Here is a 14,237-nt window from a genome sequence, read left to right as displayed (position 1 = left end):
ACGATGGACTGAAATTAAAATTCGTAACCAAAGTGAGTCATGGTAGGTAGTCATGTCCTAGGCTGGTATCTTTCCTGACAAAAGTCAACCTTTATCTCAACCAAGAGTGTTCATTGTCTTTTTGCCTCAAACATAACATACCTCTAAAATGTCAGGGTAATTTTCTGTTTTCTGGACACCTCACTGCACCACAGCAGAGACAACATACCTTCTCATTACTATCACTATTGTGTCTATTGTTAACTGCCGACTTTCCTGGATGAACCAACCTCAAAGTTGTGTCTATTTGTTTTACTCTTTAACAATGTCAAAGATTCCTGCACTTTTCTTTCTCCAACATCTCTAATCTATTGCCAATGGATTTCCTGTAACCCCGTAGGCCTCAGCCTTTGAGGGTACTGTATAAAATAAGGGGCAAATTGCCATTCTTCAGAACACTTTCTCAGTCCATTGTGATTTTGGTTCCTGCAAGTATTGTCATGTTTGGCTCAAAAAGACCATTAAAAACTATTTTCAGGTTAAAACATTTCTTAAGTTCACAGCTGAAAATTCCAAACTTCTTATCAGAACTTGGTCTTTCTGGTGACTTGCCCTTACTGTGTGACTATCCAGAGGCCAGCCAAAGGTTGCGTCATCACAACAAAAGTACACTTACCACCCACATCAGTTACAGAATTCCAGAATTTTTATCTGCTCTGTTCTAAAATCCAAGAGAGAAGGTCAAACATATTTTTATGACACCACATGAGGGAACTGATTCTTACTGAGGTGGGGTCACTCACCCTGAGTCACACAGCCTGCAGGTGGACTGAGACATATCATGTACCAGCCTGTGGTCACTTGGCATATATCTTTAATTTTATTAGGTTTCTTTTTATATCAGAGGGACTAAAACTTAAACACTACCATTCCCCTATCCCTAGTGATTGAGAATCCAGATGTGAATTGAATGCAGTTTCTGAGGTTCACTAGTTCATAATTTAGAAGCTGGAACTGAGATGGAACCATTATTTCTGTTACTGTATTGACTGATGGGTGGGCTGTGGCAGACACTGCTTTATGTGAAGAAGTAGGTATTTCTTTACTTCTAGGTGGGGCAGTGGGACCTTGAAACCAGACTTTCAGGTAAACTTTCTACCTTCCATTTCTCTAGCTATTCATTGGTTTTATAAGTACTAACTCTTTCCTGTAGGGAACACCTTCATATAGCATGGAATTGTAGCTCAGCGCTCATGTGGAAAACCAGTGGGGAGCGATTGGTATGCAGGACCTCACCCAAAGAGAGGTTTTCCCATGGGGAATCAGGCCTGCATTGTACTTAGGCCACTATGAGACTTGCTTTTGCTAAAACTCCCTCATCCTTAATTGAGGCAGCAAGGGCTTACTGCAACTTCCTAAAGTCTGTGCTAAATACCCAAAAGATGGAGTGTGTTGGATTCAACCATTTTTCCCCCTGATCTGCAACATTCTCCTCTTTGAGGTAATTAGCAGCATTCTTTCCTTTGTTATCTGTAAAAGGCAGTCCCCTGCATTGAACCCATGCATAGTAAATGAGGACTAACCTCAGTGTAATGTACCCAGAAAAGCAATAAAAGCCTGTCCAGCCAGGAACTGGGCTCTCTGGCTCTCTCACCCTTTCTCTCTCAGAGAATTGTCATGTCATCCCTTTTTCTCCACAGGGCTTCTGTTGTCCCTGTATATTTGTTCTCTAGCAGCTACAATATAAGTGGATTCTGCCAGCCAGGGTCCATGACACTTTGCCTTATAGAATTTTCTACATCCCTGTTCATGGAAGGTTTATTTTGAAAAGCCCAAAATTGTAAACAATACAAATGTCCATAAAGGGTAAATAGATAATCAAAATTAATGCATCCTTACAATGACTGATAACTAGACTTTGAAAAGAAAGAGCTATGTCAAAATAATCTTGTTGAATGAAGAAACCAACCTAGCCTAAAATTACATACTTTATGATAAAAATTTTGGAAAATCCTGAAAATGTATATGAATTTATAATAAAAGAAGCTGATAAGAGTTTTATTAACACTACAAAAGGAGGTGGAGAGATGAAGAATAAAGATATCACAAGAGAGCATGACAAGACTTTAATAGTAAGGGTCATGGTCTTTACTTTAAAAGTAACAAGTTATCTGGTGCATGCATTTGGCAAAAAATAATAAGTTGTATGTTTTCAATATGTTAAGCTTATTATATTCAACTGCAATTAAAATATATTAAAATTATATATACACATGCATATTGTCTCAAGTATAGTTGAATAGGAAGTGCAAGATTAAAAGAAAATTAACAGTAATATGACACCATCTTGCCCATTTTTCTGCTTGTCCACCAGGGTGTTGCAGAATTATTCTGCAGGCTGGATACTTTCTGGGCCATGGCTGACCCCAGCAGAATAGCACCCACAGCCCGGGAGAGCCCAACCTAAAAAACTATCAATCATTACACATTCTTCCTAACTCTCCAAGCTCCTCATTTAGGGCAGTTGACTCTGTTCACTCCTCCATCTAGCCAAATATCAGCCCACCAAAGGTCAGTCCTCTGCAGGCAGCTGTTTTGTTTGTTTGTTTGTTTGTTTGTTTGCTTTTTGTTTTTTTTTTTTTTGTTTTTTTCTTAACAGCCTCTGTTCCTCAAGGGTAAAAAGTCCACAAATCCTTCAGGTGTCAGCAAAGAGGATACTTTGTCAAAAGTTCTCCTGATAATCCCCTAACCAGCTAAGATTCCAGTACATACTGTATGTGGACCTGAAGTATTTGTTCATGCCCCTTCACTGAATTGCAGCTAATCTCCTAGAGCCATGATTTGTCTGAGACCCTGTCTCTATTACAAGGGAAATTTGGTAGCATAAGGCCCACACATATTGTATTCTCCTTGGAGTTTCCAGGGCCCAGCCAAGAGCCTGACTCATCACAGAAGCTCTGTGAATGCTCATTAAATTGATAAGAGGAAGCACACAATGGAAGGTTGTCACTTTGTGTGACTCTTGCAGTTAAATTATGTTTCCATAGACACAAAGACATTGGTGTCAGTATGACAGGAGGCCATTGCCTGCTTGGGGACATCCTAGGTCAAGGTTTTTACTTCTCATACATTCAGAAGAAAGGACAGAATTCTCCTAACATGAGGCCAACCCTCCATTTTATTCCTCTTAAAATCACAGCCCTCCACAGACCCACCTTTGAGTTATGTCTCATCACCCAGGGTCTGTGCTCTCCCTGTTCTCATGATACCCGATCTGACAGAAACTCTGGATCCTCAACCCCTGGAAGAGTTAATGACAAGTGTGGAAGGAACATACCCTGACCTTATAAGAATCAGGAATGACTTTTCATTCCCAGAGTTCCTGGTCTATGGAGCACCTGCCTGTTGTTTCTGAAGACATCTCCCTAGGTCATGGTATCCTGGGTAACAGGGGAAACTTCCTGTGCAGAACGGGATAGGAGAAACTAGAATCAGTGCTTGTTTTTACCTCAAGGGGCTGAGGTTTCTATGGGAACTTCTCTGCCTCTAACAAAAGAATACAGAGTCCCTGGTTAAGTATTCATGTGGAGCTCTTCCAGCTTCTGGCCCCTGTGGGCAGATAGGGACACAGAAATGACTTATACGCAGCACCCCAATGTAGTGATGAAGAACATACTGGGCATTTTGGAGATAAACCCTTCAGGCCAGCCTCTCAAAAACCTCAGGAGAACTTTTACTAGGCCCTTCTTTTGAACACTTGAAAGCAGAGAGCTCTGTCTGAAATAGCACATCCCCATGGTAAGTCATTTCTCCTGACACTGGAATTACAGTGCTCTGGACAATGCTTGCCTTTTCACTAGGCTCACCCTGTACTGTTCAGCATCCTTGTGGAGCACCTGCCATTGGCTGCAAGTCTACCTCTTTCCTCTAGGAGGAATCATTGAGACATACAGGAAATAGACAAAGGAACCTGCCTTTTAAATATAACCAGAAACATTGAAATAAAGAACAAAATGACAGTAACCGCAGGGGAGGGAGAAGGATAATGGGGGAATGTAGGGGAAGGTACATCAAGGAAGATGTATAAAGGACACATAGACAAAGCCAAAGGGCAGTAGAATTGAGGGTGAGGAGAGGGAGTAGATGGAGTAGGGAAAGTTGTGGTGGGAAAATGGAGGCAACTGTATTTGAACAACAACAACAACAACAAAAATAAATGATAAAGAAGATGGAGGAGCCTGATTTTCATCCTTGGCTTTAACAGGCCTTTCTTGGGCCCTCCCTCATGACTGCTATGTCCCACCTGCTACTTCTAGAGACTGTTACCAGAAAGTGGCTGTGCAGCAACCCTGACTAGCTCAGAGGGCCACATGGCAGGCCTGGCAAGTCTCACAAGATAGTCTGTTTAGAAATTTCTAGCTGGGGAGGTGGTGGCAGGTTGTGATATCCCAGGCCCCTATTTTCTTTACCAAAGGAGAGTCTTTACCTTCAGTGAGCCCTGATGCCTTTTTTTTTTTTTTCTTTTTCTCTTGGATAGCATAACTTTGACACATCAGAGGGACTTTCTTTGCTGGACCATTCAAGAGCACAGAGTCTGGGACTCTGTGTGTGAGACCAGAGATTCTTCATGTTATCTGGTCCACTGTACACCTTCTCTGTGTCCTGTAAATGTGAATTTTCCTGTAACCACCAATGTAAAAAATGCATGTTTATTTTGCCCTTTTCCCCAGTTCTAGAGATTTTCCTGCTATGTTTTCTCTTACCTTCTAAAGGAGTTTTTGAAACTTTTTTCAAATTCTACTTTGATTATAATGTATAAAGTATGCTGCATAACTTCCTTTCTTCATGGGATTTGAGACCTACATCCCGAGCATATGTGATCATTATGACTCAGGTAATCTCATTAAATCACTCTAAAGGTTTGGGCTTCTTTTTATTTTGACAGGTTCTGGGTGCACCTCTTCCCTCAGGGGTTTCTTTGCTGCTCCTCATGTCTGGAATCATCCATGGGCAATTCTGGTTGTTACAGACCAAAGGGCTAAGGGGGGGGGGGGGACCAATGTAGTATTACTGAAAGGAACCCCCTGGGTTAATTATGTCTGCCACCTTATAAAAAAAGATAACTCTCAACACCAAAGATTTGTGAAAAGGAAAGGAAATGTTTATTTAATGCTATACAGACTTACAGCAGTGACCTAATGTCTTCATTAAAATATCAAAGTCCTTTAGGATACCCATAGACACACACAGTGCTTCCTTAACCCCCTGCCCTAATTCAGGGTACTGTAATTCAGGAAAAGAAGCAAAAGTCCATGTTTCAGTCCTCTGGCATGATCAGCTGTGTCTTCATCCAGGCAGGATCTCCAATTAATCCAAATCCATGTGGCACCTTCTCATGGCCTACTGGCAAGAGTTCTTTCACCCTTCTTCCAGCAAAGTCTCTCCTTCTTCCCAGGTCAATGGCCAAAGGGAGCATTCCAAAGTACATGGACCTCTTCTCTCTAAGCTGCAGGGATCTCCACTCTGGCCAAAACCACATGGTCCTTCTCTCCACCAAAGCTGTGGGGGTCTCCACACTGGCAAAGCCGTGTGGCTCTCCTTACAATGCCTGCCATGTCTGGGTTTTAAATCACCAGGTCAATCTTCCTCTATACCCCCATTTCTGACTCCTCCTACACTCAGTTATACTTGCCAGCATTTCTTTATTATTCCAAGTTCACTGTGCTGCCATCATGTGTCTGGGCACCAGTGGCTCCATGTTATGGAGCCAATCTTTTCTAAGCACCCATGCAGGTGCTGTGACTTGGGGGAACTGCCCCCTCAGTTACATCTTGGGAGGAAGCCCCTTCCATCCCCCTGGCTCAGAGCATGGCCACAGCTATTTAATATATCTATGCAGCCAGTTCAAGGTTATATATATATATGTTAAGTGACCATGACACGGATTAGCTGCAAAGCTGTTGCTGAATAAAACAGCCCTGCATGTTCCTGCTCCATGTGTTCCTTCTCCCAACTCACACCTGTTTTGGGGGGGAGGGATGGAGATATCTTATATGTCTTTCTAATATTTCCTAGACACCTTGAGAACTGGAGCCCATTGCAAATCCCTTTTGGGGGCCCCTCTCTTGGCTGCTCCCTGTTTCATGGTGACCACAAGAAAGCTACCCAGGAAGAACTCACACATTGTCCCAACAGACAGAGAGAGCACAAGGTTAGGTCCAACAAACACAGGTGGAGAGGGTGGTCTACATTAATGTGATCCCTGAAAACCAGGAAACCCAGAGGCACCTGACCTTTCACTAAAGGCCTTTCTTCCTGGGACACTCAGGATATCTCCTACTTCACACCCAAAATCTTCACATCTGGCTGAGAGTTGTTGTTTTAAGTCTTTGTCCCTGGAAACAAGATCCACTCTAGTGACAACCTGAGAAAGAAGAAGGGTCCCCACTGAAATTTTCACAAGACTGACCCTTTTCACTGCCAGGGAATACATCTCTGTGACATTCCTGCTGGGAGGAAGTAAAACTTTCTCAGAGCATTTGAGAACATGGGGAGGACCAGGTGCCCAGCTGGGTTTCTGTGTCACAAACAGAAATATTATAGATATTTTCAGGACACCAAAGGCTCTCTGTATGGGGCTGATGGAGCAAAGACCAAGACATAGCAGTATCCAACGCTGGCATGAGTGGGTCACCCTTTCAGGGATATATGTGCTCCATCAGCCTTGCTAATGCGAGTGTACACTACAGGTCAGTAGGACCACCCTCTCCTGAGAGTTTGTCAGATGAAGATTCTCTGACCCCCTCAGTCCAGTCAGATTTGGCAGTTTAATGAAATCTGAAGACATCCCCTCTGCACAGGAGAACAATAGAAGTGATTCTACCCTCCCATGAAGGTACCTTATTTTGACTGGGAAACCAAAGTAGCTGGACAGCTGCTGAAGCTGCATTTTTAAGGTGCCACCTGGGTATTGCAATGTTTACAATGTCTCACAGGTGACCCAATGCCCAGCATGGGTGATATCCCTGTTTTAGGTTTTTCTGACTTAGCTGAAGAATACTTGCTCTAAAAAGAAAAGTCAAGAGTGAAAGAGAGAGGCTGTGAGAAAGACTACTGTGCACCCGACAGGAAGCTGTGTGTAAACCCTGAGAGCCAGACACCTCAGGCTTGTGCTTTTCCTAACACAGCATGAAGATATGGGTGTGGGTGTTTATATGAATGTGTGTTTGTGGGTGTCTGTGTGATTTTGAGAAACCTCAGGAGTTCTCAAGGAGGCAGAATATAAGGGATCAGCACTGGTCAGAAAGGACAAGGGTGGAAAAATCTGAAGGCAGGGCATTGGAGGTTCTGGTATGCAAACCGTGCTCCCAGACCACATGACAAGAATAGTAAACATGCCCCAGGATAAAGCTCAGCTTACAGGTAGGACACACAGCAGATTGTACCACTCTGGACAGAGGTGCCTGTGAGCCTTACAGAACTTAAGAATTTTTTCAAGCAGGCAGCCACAGAGAAGACACCAGATACCATGGGGTCCCATTCATTCTCTACCCACAGAAGACTTGTCCACTGCCATGGGCTCCTGCTGGTTGGTAAGTAGGAGACAATTCCTTGGGGTAGACTAAGGATCTGACACAGAGACTGGCTGGGGTCTGCTGGAGAGACCAGTGCTCTGAGAAAAGAGGGAAGTCTTCTGTTTGGAGCTGAGTGTAAAGGACAAAAGGAAGGAGTGGGATGGAGAAGGGGGCTCAGCAAGAGGAAAATCTCATAATCTGGAAGTGGTGTGAGGCAGGAAAACCTGGATTGCTTTTCATTTTCGTTTCAATTCATCATTGAGTATAAAATTATGAAACTGGTAATAATAATCATGATTTATGTCAGGAAACAGCAGGAAAAATTCATTCAGGGGTGATAGGCTTTGTCTTTACCACAAACCTGAGATATCAGTAAATGCATCACATGATTTAGAGGACCCTAGGAAAAGTTATTCATTCAACTCCACGTTTTTCTAAGTGGTTGGAATCACTGGAGGCACTAGATCCGAGAAGCCCTTCTCTCTTCAAGTCCATATTCTATGGAGGAGAGAGGGACAAGGAAAGGTCCAAACATGAGGTCAGGAATCCACAATAGCCATGAAAAAAAGCAAAAAACAGGAGGACAGTCAAAAAGTTAAAGTAGAGAATCTTTAGAGAAGGTGGTCAGCAAAGGTGTCTTTCATAAATGTTCCTGAGTGTCAGAAGGGGTCTGAGTATAGTGAAGGGGTGAGTAAAACAAACACTTAGAGAAGAGTACTTGAAACAGAAAAAGTAACAGTTTCAGAGGTGCTAGAAGTTACTTTCAGAAGTAATGGGGGACATACTGATGACCTTGACCATGGGAGACACACACTCTTAAGCTTCCAAGGCTGAGAGATAAAGAGACCTTCTCAGGATTCAGGTCTCCATCTTTCCAACCAAATACAAAGATGCAAATATTGATCAATATCTTTTTTCTATTTTCTAGTCTCACTCTTAAACTTCTGGTGCTTGCCCACCACAGCCCAACAGGGTACGTGGTTGAAAAATGCTGCTGAAGGGGAAGATGTGTATTTACCTGTCCCCAGCAAGCCTCATGATGCAAAACGCTTCACATGGTACAAAGGGGAAGTCATGGACAACGATCATATAATTGCATTTCTTGCATACACCGGAGAGTACCGTATAAGAAGTACTTCAAATGAACAAATGATAGTAAACAATGATGGGTCTTTGTTGTTAAAGAAGGTCACCATGATGGATGCAGGAATCTACACCATAGCAGTGGAAAGACGAAATTCCAAAATGTTAATAGGATATGGAGATCTCAGTGTTTACCGTAAGTGATTGCTCTCTAACCTTTAGGTGTTAGGTGGGGTGAACTCTACTTCAAACACAGAACTGATAATTCTTGACTGCCTCCATTGACCTCTGCATCTTTTTTTTTCAGGCTGTTTTTTGGCATCTATTGCAAGATACACAGAGTGTAGACAACCTTCTTAAGATCTCAGTTCCCCTCCCAACTTTCAGCCTTGCAGATAGTCACTGCAGACAGAAGACTCAGTCGGATGAGAGTAACTCAGCAGAGGGAAACCAGTCTCAGTTCAGGCCCCTGAGCATGTTCCTATGAACTTGACCTGAGGATGATGCTGCTATAGTAGGTCAGAGCATGGTCTGAGAGGCCTCCTGATATTCATACAGAGCTCAGCTCAATAACCCCTTCCCATAACACTGTGCCAGAAATCTTAATTCCAGGGAACCAGATTGTATTTGAGGTTTTTAAAAGGGCTCAGTGTGTAACAGTTTAATGCATGCTTGAGTCACAAGGCTCCTGAGCCTATCACCAGTCTTGACACAAGCTCAAGAGTTATATCTTGGCAGAAATGGAGTTTGGTGTCACCTGAGTCCGTGTGTGGAGAGCACAGTCAGACAATGTCTCTGGGTATTAGCTGACTATCCTGGGGGACTTAGGAAGGTCCATAAAAAGTTCAGAATCCCCAGGAAAAAACTGAGGAAAAAAGATGCTCCTGGAAGGTCCTTATTCACCAGGGATCAGCCCAGGAAATGCTCTTTTGGAGTCAATCAGTAAGTGGTGACTCATTTGAGCACCTCTTCTATTTCAAGATTTAGGTCAAATCCTCTAAATATTTGATCATTGCTGCACTTACAACCTGGTAGGCAAATATTCATTGAGAATAAACTGAGAAACAGGAAGATACTGTCAGTAAATCAGTCACACAATCCATGAGCAGCTGATCAGAGTCACTTGAGTAGATTATAATCATAGACCTGATTTTGGCACCTCAGAAGCCATATGAGGGGTCTTTGAGTTCCTAAACCAATGAATCGATTCAGATATTTTTTCTCTAGGCCTCCTGAGCTCATAGGAATACACTTTCTTATGTGGAGTGAGCCAAATGAGAATCAATCTATTTTACTCCAGAATTCAATTACCTGCAGTAACAGTCAGAGACACTGCATAGAATACCCAGGCGTCCCCCTCAGGTGGCCCATCCACGCCTCCCTGCACAAGACTTGACATCACTTATTTGATTCCTGTTGTGGTGCAGTCACACCCACCAGATATAAAGGAAAGGACTTTTCCTTCTCATTCCCTACTCTACATCTGAAACCAGCTTAGGACCAACATGAAACAAATACTCAGTTCTTTTTGATATATTAGGAAGAAATAAATGGTGAATGAATGAATGAATGAATGATCAAAAATTTCTTCAGAGCTGGAACCTGGATTCAGAGTCCTTGGAATGCTCACCATAGAAAACAAGATTTATGTGCCTCCAGGAATTAAGATCTTTATCTCAGATCCTTTTCATTTCTCTAATAAAATAGTTATTTTTGCAGTTGGTCTTGAGGCCCAGGGTATTAATAATAATTTTCACATGCAGAAGATTTTAAGTTTTTCCCAATTTCTATGTCATAGCCACATAACACAAATTGCCCACTGGCATCAGAATTTCAGAAGTCAATGTTCCAAATTTGCTACAACTTACACAGCTTGCATTTGCCCAAGTCCTCACTTGCCCTCAAAGGAGAGAGAATGACTTTAATGGTCAAGGGCAGAGCACATGATTCTACTGTTATAATCAGGTTCTGTCTGTCCCTTTTCCTCTTTCCTAAACCGCTTATTGAAATTTGCTCTATTATTTATTGGCTCACTGGCTCATTTCATTCGCCTTCACCTGGAAAATCCTGTCCCACCTCTTCCCCCAGAGGCCTGAGTAGTCAACCTACCACTGACTTACTTCTTGCCCTTATGTGTTATTTATGCTCCAACCCCAGTCTCCAGGATGTCCTGGGAAAAAGTGCCTCATGGAAACACACCTCAGCTGGGTTATAGAAGTCTTTGCAGCTGAAAGAAAAGGTTTCTTCTCAGCCAGGGAATCCATGGTCAGTGAAGAACCAGAAGTGCATGGGTGTCTCTGATACCCATTCCTATGTCTTTCCATAACCAAACACTGATACTAAACTAACACCTGAGGAAGTCTTTATTTCCCCCAGACCTATAGCTGCAGGCCATATGTTCACTGAGCACTGATTCCCAAATATTTTTTTTCTGGTGATACATCGACCTGCCTTATTTCAAAGAGTTAAGTTACTGAGAGGTGAGATGTGCCAACTATGATTGAAGAACCTTTTGGTGAAGTCAAAGGTACCACACAGGGCCATTTTTTGTTCTTACATGCAGAGTAAGGTTAACCTGACCCAACATCACAAGCAACATATTGGGCCTTGAGAAATTTGATTTTCATTTTATTTAATAATAGTGGTATTGGACATCTTTTTTTTTTTTTTTTTTGTGACTATTGGCCATTTGTATATATTATCTGGATAAAATTTTACTTAAGTTCTTTGTCCCTTTATAAATCAGATTATTCATTTGGTTCTTGTTGTAGAGTTATAGATCTTTTGCATATTCTGGATATTAACCTTTTATTTTCCATAGGATTTGCAAATTATTTCTCCATTTCATAGGTTACCTTTCAGTCTGTTGTGCTTTTTGATGAAGAGAATTTTTCATTTTGACAAAATCCAAACTGTCTATTTTTTGCATGTATTCTTAGGGTCATATTCATAAAATCATTGCCAACTTAATGTCATAATGCTTCTCTCTACTTTTTTAAAACATTTTAAACATTTAGGTCTAACCTTTATAGTTTGATCTATGTTGACCTAATTTTTGTATAGTATAAGACAACCATCCATGTCAATTGTTTCCATGTGGATATTCCTTTTCAACATCATCATTAAAAAGTCATTCTTTTCTCCATTGAATAGTCTAGGCCTTTTCATTGACACCATTTGATCGTGTCTTTGATGAACAGAAGTTTTTGTGCCAGCATTACACTGTTTTGGTTCCCTTAGCTCTGCAGTAGCTTTTGAGCTTAGGAAACATGAGACCTCCTACTGCATTCTTTTTTTAAACATCATTTCGACAATTTGGAGTTCATTGAATTTCCTTATGAAAAATAGGATGTATTTTTCTATTTGTGGCAGGAAGAGCTTGAGGTTTTGATAGTGATTGTGTCAAATATGTAGATAGTTTGGGGTCTTCTAATAAATTAACATGCATGTTTTTCCATTTATTTGTGTGTAATTTCTTTCAAAAATGTTTGGTAGTTCAGTGTATACAATTTCTACCTTATTAATTAAGTTTATTCCTTTCTATTCTAGTCTTTTGATGCTATAGAAAATAGAACAGTTTTATTAATTTTGCTTTGAAATTTTTTATTGATGTTGCAAGAAAAGAAAGTGATCTTAAATGTTGATTTGATCTCCTTCAACTTTGCCTTATTTCTTAGTTCTAAGTGTGTATTTATTAGTTCTAGGTGCGTGTGTGTATGTTTGTGTGTGTCAGAAACTTTATGGTTTTCTATATATCAGATTATGTTATCTTTCCAAAAAGCATATATTTTTTTTCTTTTTCACCAATTTGGATACAACTTGTTTCATCTTCTTGCAAAAATGTGGTGGTCAAAACTTCTAGTACTCTGTTGAATGTGTGGAAAAATTACACCTATTTCTTGTTCATGATATTACTAAAAAATTTTGAGTGTCTCCATGGAATATTGTGTTAACTCTGGGCTTTTATGTATGGACTTCATTATAGTGTTTTGTTTTCTTCTTTTCCTACAGTCAGTGCTTTTTTTTTAAACCATAAACACTTACCTCTAGAGATTAATTTCAATATGACATTGAATCAGTAGGCCAGGAAATAAAATCTTGTTCAGACTTAAAAGTGTTTTAGACACAAATCCTTCAGGTCTATAGTCATGAAGTCTGGACTGGGTCATTTTTATTACCTAATGGATTATTTAACAAAAGCTGAATGCTTTTCGACTTACTGTAAACTTCCCTTGCCTGTAGAGATAGACAAAGATGATAAGCCTGCCTTTACTAACACACATAAACTTTTACATAAGTAGTAGGATGCATTTTGAAGTCAAAAAGTTCTAGAAAAAGATCAAGAAAAGCCCATGAGAGAAAAATTGTGTCCTATATCCACATCCTCACAGTGATGATGAGGATATAGGACATGGGCTGGAAAGGGATTCTGTGTGATGCTATGACACAGATGTCTGCAGGAACAGTTAAGGAATCACCTGAAAGTTATATGGGGTCAGAGAGGAGCTGCAGATCTCCCCTTACATATTGTCACCTGAATATACACAATTGTTCTTCTGCAAATGTCAGGACCATACTCTGGTGGCCTTTACAAAGCTCGCTGTGGACTGTGAGTGGCAGAGATCCCTGAGGAAGCTGCATGGCTCCATGGCTCAAGCCCATTCTCAATGAGTCACATTCTCTGTTTCTTCACAGGGCATGTGAGAAAGCCCACCCTCCGAGCCAGCAACAACATAGTCACAGAGGATAAGGATTCTGTGGTCTTTACCTGCTACTCAGATGCACACACCATCCAGTGGTTGTTCAATGGCACAGAACTGCAGCCCACAGAGCGAATGAAGCTGGCCCAGGACCATCGACGAATCACAATAAACCCTGTCAAGAGGGAAGATGCTGGGCATTACCAGTGTGAAGCCTCTAACCCCATCAGTTCTGCTACAAGTGTGGCCCTTGAGCTGGATGTGAAATTTGAGTGACTTTCCTTTCCCCTTCTATGCTGTTATACTCTAAATAAAAGGTTTTCTTGCATTATTATAATAGATTTATTATGAAGGTGAATAGTCTTTAAAATTTTGCATTGAGTCAATAAACAGTTAAAAATCTGAGCTAACATTGTCATTATTCTTGACTTAAAGGCACGTTTCCAACCAAACCCGCCATCAGTTTGGTCTCACATGTACCATGTTCACAGTGTAGCTGACACTGTGTCCCTCAGAGGATGAGCAGTGGTCCTGTGATAACCAATGGGATCAGGTGAAGGGCTTAGAGAATCTGAGCAGTGTCTCTTCTCCATGCAAAAACATGGAGGCACCAGGACACTGTTGTAGACCATGGGAGTGGACATGAGGACACCCATGTGAGTAGCAACACTGACTTTTGTTTGTGTCTAAAATTCTCTGTTCGGTATATATCAATAAAATTATTGTTATAAGTCCAGTACTTTTCTGTTCTTTTTTGTTTAAAAGATATAATTGGAAACTTTGGAAATAATACCAAAGCTTTAGCTCAAATGTCCTAGTTCAGGACCTTGTGCATTGAATTGGAAAAGACCTAACACTTGAAAGAGTGAAATTTGACCTCTTTGGTCTTTTGTTACCTCTT

At 41.2% G+C, this 14,237-nt stretch overlaps 1 protein-coding gene across 1 annotated transcript; it reads left to right on the top strand.

The window, feature by feature from the left end:
- Positions 1–8,704: 8,704 nt before the first annotated feature.
- LOC118497524 (carcinoembryonic antigen-related cell adhesion molecule 21-like) lies at positions 8,705–13,739 on the top strand. The gene is made up of 2 exons (XM_036012173.1): positions 8,705–8,832; positions 13,332–13,739. The coding sequence occupies exons 1-2, from the start codon at positions 8,748–8,750 to the stop codon at positions 13,610–13,612; spliced, it is 366 nt and encodes a 121-aa protein (XP_035868066.1). The 5' UTR covers positions 8,705–8,747; the 3' UTR covers positions 13,613–13,739.
- The last annotated feature ends 498 nt before the right edge of the window (positions 13,740–14,237 follow it).

This window comes from Phyllostomus discolor, chromosome 12 (assembly GCF_004126475.2).
Source record: "Phyllostomus discolor isolate MPI-MPIP mPhyDis1 chromosome 12, mPhyDis1.pri.v3, whole genome shotgun sequence".
Classification (NCBI taxonomy): Eukaryota; Metazoa; Chordata; class Mammalia; order Chiroptera; family Phyllostomidae; genus Phyllostomus; species Phyllostomus discolor.
The sequence above is the reverse complement of the archived record's forward strand: the minus strand, read 5'-3'. Positions and strand labels throughout refer to the sequence as shown.